The sequence below is a fragment of the Piliocolobus tephrosceles genome, chromosome 10 (assembly GCF_002776525.5).
Source record: "Piliocolobus tephrosceles isolate RC106 chromosome 10, ASM277652v3, whole genome shotgun sequence".
Lineage (NCBI taxonomy): Eukaryota > Metazoa > Chordata > Mammalia > Primates > Cercopithecidae > Piliocolobus > Piliocolobus tephrosceles.
This window is the reverse complement of record NC_045443.1, coordinates 119618799-119628931: the sequence shown is the minus strand read 5'-3', so window position 1 is coordinate 119628931 and position 10133 is coordinate 119618799. Positions and strand designations below refer to the sequence as shown.

The 10133-nt window shown below is 51.5% G+C and overlaps 1 protein-coding gene across 1 annotated transcript in view; it reads left to right on the top strand.

The window, feature by feature from the left end:
• HPD (4-hydroxyphenylpyruvate dioxygenase) overlaps positions 1 to 10133 on the top strand; it is a 48981-nt gene that overhangs the window by 31997 nt on the left and 6851 nt on the right. Inside the window, exons 2-9 of the mRNA XM_026457389.2 lie at positions 545 to 609; positions 4415 to 4681; positions 4902 to 4928; positions 5785 to 5847; positions 6172 to 6276; positions 6992 to 7034; positions 7204 to 7286; positions 8728 to 8817. Of these exons, the coding sequence (XP_026313174.1) occupies positions 6196 to 6276; positions 6992 to 7034; positions 7204 to 7286; positions 8728 to 8817 (297 nt within the window). The 5' untranslated portion in view covers positions 545 to 609; positions 4415 to 4681; positions 4902 to 4928; positions 5785 to 5847; positions 6172 to 6195. The remainder of the gene's footprint in view (positions 1 to 544; positions 610 to 4414; positions 4682 to 4901; positions 4929 to 5784; positions 5848 to 6171; positions 6277 to 6991; positions 7035 to 7203; positions 7287 to 8727; positions 8818 to 10133) is intronic.

The window sequence follows — 10133 nt, the reverse complement described above, 5'->3', positions numbered from 1 at the left end:
TCTTTCTTTCTTTCTTTCTTTCTTTCTTTCTTTCTTTCTTTCTTTCTCTATCTTTTTGTTTTTTGTTGGTTTTTTTTTGTATTTTTAGTAGAAACAGGGTTTCACTATGTTGGCCGGGCTGGTCTCAAACTCCTGACCTCAAATGATCTGCCTTGCTCTCCCAAAGTGCTGGGATTATAAGCATGAGCCACCACGCCCAGCCAAGGGACAAAAACCTTTTCGCAGAAAAACATTTTAATACAACTTAACCAGAAAGCTTCATTTCAGGTTCAGGAAGTGGAAGGGGCAAAACCCTGGATTTTCACAAATTTCCAAAATGGGCTTATATAACTCTCCACCCTTTTCTTTTCTTCTTCTTTTAGAGACAGGGTCTCACTCTGTTGCTCAGGCTGAAGTGCAGTGGTGTGATTATAGCTCACTGTAACCCTGAACTCCTGGGCTCAAGGGACCCTCCCATCTCGGCCTCTTAAAGTGCTGGGATTACAGGTGTCTGCCATTGCTCTTGGTTTGCCACCAACCCTTTTCATTCTGATCATTTCTCTAGTGAGCTGCGTAGAAGAAATAATGCCTTTTGAGGGACAGTTGCATTTAATAGACAGCCTTACTAAGGTGAGTACATCAGGACAAAGATGCAGGAAGGACACAGGCTATTAGTCTGTTGTTGCAAATTGCAACAAATCGAGAAAGTCAGACACTGATCAACTGCAGTGAAACATTTGGTGGGTGATTTTGAGAGTCCAATCTGCAGGAGTGGGTGGAAGGATCATGGTCCCTCTTATGTATCCTCTCTCGGCTTGTTGCTTTGGGCAGGAATCACAAGTTAGTAAAGAATCAGCACCAGAAATGCAGAACTAGCCGGGCTCAGTAGCTCACGCCTGTAATCCCAACACTTTGGGAGGCCAAGGCGGGAGGATCACCTGAGGCCAAGAGTTCGAGACCAGCCTCGCCAACATGGCAAATCCCTGTCTCCACTAAAAAATACAAAAATTAGCTTGGTGTGGTGGCACACGCCTGTAGTCTTAACTACTCGGGAAGCTGAGGTGGGAGAATCACTTGAACCTCGGAGGCGGAGGTTGCAGTGGCCTGGGCAACATTGTAAGACTGTCTAAAAAAAAAAAAAAAAGCCAGGTCTGGTGGCTCACACCTATAATCCCAGCACTTTGTGAGGCCGAGGCGGATCACCTGAGGTCGGAAGTTCGAGACCAGCCTGACCAACATGGTGAAACCCCATCTCTACTAAAAATACAAAATTAACCAGGCGTGGTGGCGCATGCCTGTAATCCCTGCTACTTGGGAGGCTGAGATAGGAGAATCGATTGAACCTGGGAGGTGGAGGTTGCAGTGAGCCAAGATCGCGCCATTGTACTCCAGCCTGGGCAACAAGAACAAGACTCTGTCTCAAAAAAAAAAGAAAAAGAAAAAGAAATGCAGAGCTGAAGAGCAGTCCAATGTAAATGGTCCCATCAGAGAGGAACTCTCTCATCATGCACATCTGCAAGTGACCCAGACTGTCCAGCAGCATCCACGATGTTTGCACAGCGTACGTATGGCCCCAGGGAGGGATGTCTGTAACCTGCCAGGGTCCTAGAGTTAAAGTCCTGTCTGCTGAGTGGAGCAATTTTACCCAGTTTTTTACTTTGGCTGAGTTCATGCTGAGACTGAAACAGCTCACAGCAGACAGCATCAGGTTTCAGCCTTTTTTTTTTTTTTTTCTTTTTTTAAGACAGAGTCTCGCTCTGTCACCCAAGCTGGAGTGCAGTGGTGCCATCATAACTCACTGCAGCCTCGACCTCTTGGACTCAAGCGACTGTCTCATTGCAGAGCTTTCAGTTTGGGGTCAGGTTTGGGCAACTAGAATTTGTGATTTCAGGATTTTCTTCTGCGGTAGCTAAGAAGCCAAGAGGCTGTGTGTCTCGAGGCTAAGAGCGAAGCGAGGCTTTCTTAAGCCCTTTAAGTCTGTCAGTTTCAGAGCCCAGGTGGATTCCCGTAAAAAGATCCCCATCAGCTAGAAAATCATGACTCTAAGGGTCAGCTGTGTGGTTTCACAAGCGCTCATTAGCAACTAAAAACTGCTTTTTAAAACCCTGAAAGTGTGTCTCCATTTAGAGATTGCCTGTTTTTCATGTGTTTTTTCCAGAAGCTCTAATATTAGCAAACACTATAGTAAGAACCATCAGTTACTGAGACTTGTTCCATTTTACTTGTTTATTTATTTAGAGACAGGGTCTCACTCTGTCACCCAGGCTGGAGTGCAGTAGCACAATCTCGCACTGCAACCTCCACTTCCTGAGTTCAAGCAATTCTCCTGTCTCAGCCTCCCAAGTAGCTGGGACTACAGGTGCCTGCCACCATGCCCAGCTCATTTTTGTATTTTTAGTAGAGACGGTGTTTCACCATAATGGTCAGGCTGGTCTCGAACTCCTGACCTCGGATGATCTGCCCGCCTCAGCCTCCTAAAGTGCTAGGATTACAGGTGTGAACCATGGCACCCAGCCTAATTTTTGTATTTTTAGTAGAGACGGGGTTTCACCATATTGGCCAAGTTATAACTTGAACACCTAATCTCAAGTGATCCTCCCGCCGTGGCCTCCCAAAGTGCTGGGATTACAGGTGTGAGCCACTGGGCCCTGCCTTATTTATTTTTGATACAAGTTCTCACCCTGTTCCCCAGGCTGGAGTGTAGTGGCATGATCATAGCTCACTGCAGCCTTGAACTCCTGGACTCAAGTGATCCTCCCACCTCAGCCTCCTGAGTGGCTGGGGGCTACAGGTGCTCACCACCAGGCCCAGCTCGGTGAATGCTTTTCTGCACACTAGGATATTGTCAGGGACGGGTCCTATGAACCCATCTGATCGGTGAGCTTCTTGAGCAAGGCCTCTGGAATCCACCTCTGCATGGCTGGGCATAAAGAACAGAGACAGTCACACCCTGTCACTGCTGATCTGTTATCCAGTGGGGCCCAGCCTGAACAGGGAGCATCGGGGATGGGACTCCAGATACGGGGCTCTGCAGGCTCCCCTCCTTGCTCTCTGCCCACACATGGGAATGGCATCTAGGGGTGCACCCAGCATGGGACTGAGACCCACAGTGTTGGGGACAGAGTTCCTACCTCTGCCCAGCTGAGCCAGATGCCTGCCAGCCTTTGCACCCCACTGCTGTTGATGACACACTTCCTTGAGTCAGTAAACATTGGCCTTTGTGCTTAGGATATAAGCCAGGGCAGGGTCCAGGAGTGGGGGTTGAGTTGGCCACAGCAGTCAAAGGGACAAGATGTTCCTGCTGGCCTGGAGAGGGTAGGCGGGCTACGTAGAGCTCTTCTCCTCCATGGGAACCTTTAGGCCTGTGAGCTCCACCCTGGGCCACCTCCACTCAAGTTTTTCCAGTTGGAAATTTATTTATTATTACTACTATTTGAGATGGAGTCTCACTCTGTCACCCAGGCTGGAGGGCAGTGGGGTGATGCCCATTCACTGCAATCTCTGCCTCCTGGGTTCAAGTGATCCTCCTGCCTCAGCCCCCTGAGTAGCTGGGACTACAGATGTGCACACCACCACGTCCAGCTAATTTTTGTATTTTTAGTAGAGATGAGGTTTTACCATGTTGCCAGGCTGATCTCAAACTCCTGGCCTCAAGTGATCCTCCCGCCTTAGCCTCCCAAAGTGCTGGGATTACAGGCGTGAGCCACCGCGCCTGGCCCCAATTGGAAATTTAGACTCAAGGAGCTGAGATGGACACTGGGGCACACTGGGCAGGCCCAGGACAGGCAGAATAAGGAGATGGGAACACCTCACCTGCCTTCTGAATGGCCCAGAAAATAGAGAAAAGGAGGGAGAAGTGCTCTGCACTGGTGCAATGAGATTCAACTTCAGAATCAAATAGGCCAGAGTTTGGGGCTCTGCTCTTACCAGTTCCATGACCTAGGAGACATGTGTTCACCTCTGCAGGCCTCAGTTTCCCCATCTGATGGGGATATCAACATCTCCCATTTGTACAGAGGGCAATCTAGCAATTTAAAATGTGGGTGCTGGAGTTAGAATAGCCTGGTTCACCGTCCAGTTCATCCCTGCCGTTCGCTAACCACATGACCTAGGAATGTTCTCAGCTGTCCGGATGAATTATAACCAACACTGAGGGAGAGTGTCCTGTGTGCCAGGTCCTATTCCAAAGAGCATGCTTATCTCCTTTAATCCGCACCACACTATTCTTGCTCCTGTTTTACAAATGAGGCTCGGAGGGATATGGTGATTTTTCCAAGTCACACCATATGTAGCAGAGCCAGGATGCAAACCTTCTCCTACCGTGCCTCTAACAGCTATGGAATACAGCGCTTTCATCCTGAATAGAAACCACATACTTGCTTTGCAAACAGGACTTCGGGGCCAGTCTCCAAATTCCCCCTCAAATTTCCTCTAGGCAAGAGTTCTGGAGCCACCACTGCACTCCAGCCGGCCTTGGCTTCTGAGCTTTGGATTCTGGGCGGTAATGGTCACGGTCCCAGCGTCCTGGAAAAGCTTGACCTTGGCTTCTGGCCCTGACTCTGCCTCCCACTGACTAGTGGACGTCACTCCCCCTTTCTGGGCCTGGCAACACCATCCTGTTCAATGAGGCTGCGGCTGGATCAGAGGCCCCCAGGCCCAGAACCTTCCAGGGCTAGGCTCAGCTCCCTACCCCATCCCCCAGGTACACTAGGAGGCCTGGGCGGGACCTGCTTGGAGTTAAATACTCCAGCCCAGCACTTCCCAGGCCGCTAGTCCCAGTCTTTGCAGCAGGAGGTTTGACTAAGATCAATCATGGTAAGTGCCATGACTGTCTCCCCTTGTGTGGGACATCTTCAGTAACATTTCCAGAAGCACCTTGTGTTGGAGCCTACAAGTCTCACTGTCCTTCTCTTTCTCCTTAGACGACTTACAGTGACAAAGGGGCAAAGGTAAGCAGGGGAAATGTAGGAAATGTGGGGCCTGGGTCTAGAAGGGGGTTGGAGTGCAGAGAGACTGGGGTTTTGTCAACAGAAGAGGAAGGACTGGAGGGGACATGTGACATGCATGACTGCACACTCAGCTTTACCCCCGGGGCTCCCCCAGACTAAGCTGGACTCAACCTCACCCTCCTAACAAACTTGTATCCTGGCCAGGCATGGTGGCTCACGCCTGTCATCCCAATACTTTGGGAGGCCAAGGCAGGTGAATACTTGAGGTCAGGAGTTCGAGACCAGCCTGGTCAACATGAGGAAACCCCGTCTCTACTAAAAATACAATAATATAGCCAGGCGTGGTAGTGCAACCCTGTAATCCCAGCTACTCGGGAGACTGAGGTGGGGGGATCACTTGAACGTGAGGATCGCTTGAACCCAGGAGGCGGAGGTTGCAGTGAGCCAAGATTGCACCACGGCATTCCAGTCCAGCCTGGGCAACAGAGCAAAACTTCACCTCAAAAACAAAAACAAAACTTGTACTGCTTCTTAAATGCCTGCCAATCTCTTAATCCCATCTGGAAGTTCTTTCTAAGGTCTAACTTAAATCCATATTGCTGCAACATAAGGCTATTTCCCTGTGTGATACCATGGCAGGCCTCCTGAGGGGGCTTCCCCACCCAAGACCCCCAGGAGCTCAACTTCCACATGAGAAACCTCTTTTGAGGCTTGGCAAGGCTGCATGAGGTTCCGCTGCTCCTGCGTTCTGTGGTTGAGGCTGGGATAAGGAGAGTGGCTAGGGAACATTACTCCACCCGCACTTTTCTAGACTCACTTTCAGGGACTCAACCTCACCTCTTCTCTCCTTCTGCAGCCAGAGAGAGGCCGGTTCCTCCACTTCCACTCTGTGACCTTCTGGGTTGGCAACGCCAAGCAGGTAGAAGCCGGGGCAAGGTACTGGAGTGAGCAGAGAGGAGGGCAGAGGGCCACCTGACAAGGGCAGGCCTCCAGCAGGGTCTGTGATTGGCCCTTAGGAGGGAGGATCAGGCCAAGGGTGGGCCAGATGCTCCGAATCCTAATTACACCGGCTTGAAAGTTATCTGTCAGCAAAATGTGCAGGCAGCAGTTTTTCTTCCCAGGAGGGTCTCTGCACCTGAGGCAATAGGGCCGGCAGGCTGAGGGGGGCCAGGGGCTCTCTTCCGGAAGTTCCCCAGGCTGGCCCCTTGACCCTCATGAACCCTGCTGCAACCCTGTGATTCAGGCCGCGTCATTCTACTGCAGCAAGATGGGCTTTGAACCTCTAGCCTACAGGGGCCTGGAGACCGGTTCCCGGGAAGTGGTCAGCCATGTAATCAAACAAGGGAAGGTGAGTTGCCACCCCCAGGACAGTCCCCAACCCCTGCCTGGCCAACATGGTGAAACTCCATCTCTACTAAAAATACAAAAATTAGCTGGGCATGATGGTGGCCACCTGTAATCCCAGCTACTCGGGAGGCTGAGGCAGGCAAATCTCTTGAACCCGGGAGGCGGAGCTTGCAGTGAGCCAACGCCATGCCACTGCACTCCAGCCTGGGCGACAGAGCAAGACTCCATCTCAAAAACAAAACCAATACCAAAAACAAACAAACAAAAAACCCCAACAACAACAGCAAAAAACATATAATTCAGCTCCCACCGGCCCCTCTGCTGGCACCTTTGTACAGCCATGCAACAGGGTCCTTCCTAGTTTCATTTCCTCCTCAGCCTGGCCCGAGACTGACCCCACAGGTGCTCAGAAAACCTGGGATATCAGAGGAGGAATTTTAAGTTGTGCCCTGACTGATGGGGTCCCTGGAGTTCTCTCCCCAAGAGAGACCTGAGCTAGCAGCTCCTCTGAGGATCCAGAGGGGGTCTGGCATGGCTGTAAGCCCCATCCCTCAGGACCAGTGTGGGAAACTAAGGCAGAGAAGGAGCTAGAACCCAGGTCCAGGAGTCCTTTTGCTCCATCAGGGGTGTCTTGGGTCGGCAGGGAGGGGCTGATGGGTGCACCTCCCCATGCCCCCCTGAACCACTAGCCACACCCCCTTCTCCTTGTGTCTTAGATTGTGTTTGTCCTCTCCTCAGCGCTCAACCCCTGGAACAAAGGTGAGGTGCCCGGGGAGGGTGGACGTGTGGCTCTGTGGGTGGGGTCCGGGTTCGGGGAGGGTAGACGCATGGCGCCATGGGTGGGCTCTGGGTTCAGGGCCTGGATGGAGACTGAAAGCCAGGTGAGGGGACCTAGACTCCAGTGCCATCCCCTCCCTGCCGGCCATAGAGATGGGCGATCACCTGGTGAAACACGGCGATGGAGTGAAGGACATCACGTTTGAGGTGGAAGATTGTGACTACATCGTGCAGGTGAGAACGCACCTGGACACACTGGGAGACGAAGGCCTCCGTCTGCCATGGGGACCCCATCGGTCAGGGCTGAAAGGACACTGCTGCATCACAGTGACAAGCCCAGACGCTGGTGTGACACACACCTGGGCTCAGAGGGTGCCCTGTCCTCTCCTGTGTGTCCTCTCTCTCTCTGAGCCTCAGTTTCCACAGCTGCCAGATGGGGCTAACCACAGCTGGGTTGTCAAAGGAGGAAATTCGATCAGAATTACCATTTCCTTTTTTTTTTTTTTTTTTTTTTTTTTTTTTATGAGATGGAGTTTTGCTCTTGTTGCCCAGGCTGGAGTGCCATGGCGTGATCTCGGTTCACCGCAACCTCTGCCTCCCGGATTCAAGCAATTATCCTGCCTCAGCCTCCTGAATAGCTGGGATTACCGGCATGCGCCACCACGCCCAGCTAATTTTGTATTTTTAGTAGAGACAGGATTTCTCCATGTTGGTCAGGCTGGTCATTTCCTTTTTTTTTTCTTTTTCTTTTTTTGCGTCAGAGTCTTGCTCTGTCACCCAGGCTGGAGAGCAATGGTGCGATCTTGGCTCACTGCAACCTCCACCTCCTGGATTCAAATGATTTTCCTGCCTCAGCCTCCCCAGTAGCCGGGATTACAGGCATGCGCCTCCACGCCCAGCTAATTTTTGTATTTTTAGTAGAGATGGAGTTTCGCCATATTGGCCAGGCTGGTATTGAACTCCTGACCTCAAGTGATCTGCCCACCTTGGCCTCCTAAAGTGCTAGGATTACAGGCATGAGCCATTTTGCCTGGCCTCAGAATTACCATTTCTAGAGCACAACTCTAAACCCAACACTGTACCCAAGAGGCAGCCTAGAGATTCAGAGTGTGCATTCCAGAGCCAGGCTGTCCAGGTCTGAATCGTAGCTGTGTGACTTCAGGCAAGTGACTTAATGTCTCTGTGCTTCAACGTCCTTACCTAGAGAATGGAGATGATAATACTACTTTTGCATAACGTTGCTGTGAGGATGAACAAGGTTAGAATCTAGAACAGAGCCTGGTGCATGATATAAGCACTGTCAGGCAGTACAGTTTCGCTAAATAAATGCATGAATCATCTTATTCTCATCCAACCATTCTTTTACAGATGGTGAAACTGAGGACTAGAGAGGGGGAATGATCACAGGGGGAGTTAGCAGGGGCAGGACAGACACCCATCCCTACCTAGTCTGTCTCCCATAGCCCCATCTCTGGGCCTGGGCCTCAGTTTCCCTACTTGCCAAATGAGCATGAGTATTGGGGGTAATGAGTGAAGCTGGCTGGGGTTCCTACCTGGGGCTGGAGAAACTGGAGGGGCCTGCAGGACCACACAGAGGCCTCCTGGCAGGAGCAGCAGGCAAGGGTTCTGGAAGTCTCTGGCCCTCACCACTTCCCCAATCCCATCTTCTCTGCAGAAAGCACGGGAACGGGGCGCCAAAATCGTGCGGGAGCCCTGGGTAGAGCAAGACAAGTTTGGGAAGGTGAAGTTTGCTGTGCTGCAGACGGTGAGCTCCCTTTGGTGCCCCTGCCCCTCCTGCTGTCGGCACCACTGAGATGCCAGGAGCCCCGCAGCTGACTCCATCAAACCATCCCACCCACTGGCCTTGGGGCACAGACATTGTCCTTCAAGTCTGTCCCGCATAATGCCTGGCCCAGCGTACAGGGGCTGTAGGAGCCACCAGCCGCTCCTCCCAGGCTTCCCTTCCTCCCAGGGCGGGAGGATGACAGCAAGGGGGTGAAGGCAGGGGCTCTGAAGAAGGGAAAAGGATGGGGTCTGAAGACATGAGTTCCCACACGAGCTGTGTGACATTGGGCATATTACTGTACCTCTCTATGACTCTGTTTAAATGAGCAAGGACTGGAACTGGAACGCCTATGTGATCTGGGACATGCACTCAACTTTCCTGTGCCTCCGCAGGATCTTTTTTTGTTTTCCTCAATTTTTTTTTTTTTTTTTTTTTAAAGACGGAGCCTCACTCTGTCACCCAGGCTGGAGTGCAGTGGCGTGATCTCGGCTCACTGCAACCTCCGCCTCCCAGGTTCAAGCAATTCTCCTGCCTCAGCCTCCTGAGTAGCTGGGACCACAGGTGCGTGCCACAATGCCCAGCTAATTTTTTCTTTTTTGTATTTTTAGTAGAGACAGGGTTTCACCGTGTTAGCCAGGATGGTCTCAATCTCCTGACCTGGTGATCCGCCCACCTCAGCCTCCCAAAGTGCTGGGATTACAGGCAGGAACCACTGCGCCCTGCCTTTTTTTTTTTTTTTTTTTTTTTTTTCCTTTTTTCAGACGGAGTCTCACTCTGTTGCCCAGGCTGGAATGCAGTCACGTGATCTCAGCTCACTGCACCCTCTGCCTCCTGGGCTCAAGTGATTCTCCTGTCTCAGCCTCCCAGGGATTACAGGCTTCCGCCCCCACGCCCGGCTAATTTTTGTGTTTTTAGTAAACACGGGGTTTCTCCATGTTGTCCAGACTGGTCTCAAACTCCTGACTTCAAGTGATCCTCCCACCTCAGCCTCCCAAAGTGCTGGGATTGCAGGCATGAGCCACCGTGCCAGGCTGTTTTCTTCAATTTTTTTTTTTTTTTTTTTTTTTTTTTTGAGACAGAGTCTCGCCCTGTTACCCAGGCTGGAGTGCAGTGGCCGGATCTCAGCTCACTGCAAGCTCCGCCTCCCAGGTTCACGCCATTCTCCTGCCTCAGCCTCCTGAGTAGCTGGGACTACAGGCACCTGCCACCTCGCCCGGCTAGTTTTTTGTATCTTTTAGTAGAGACGGAGTTTCACCGTGTTCGCCAGGATGGTCTCGATCTCCTGACCTCGTGAT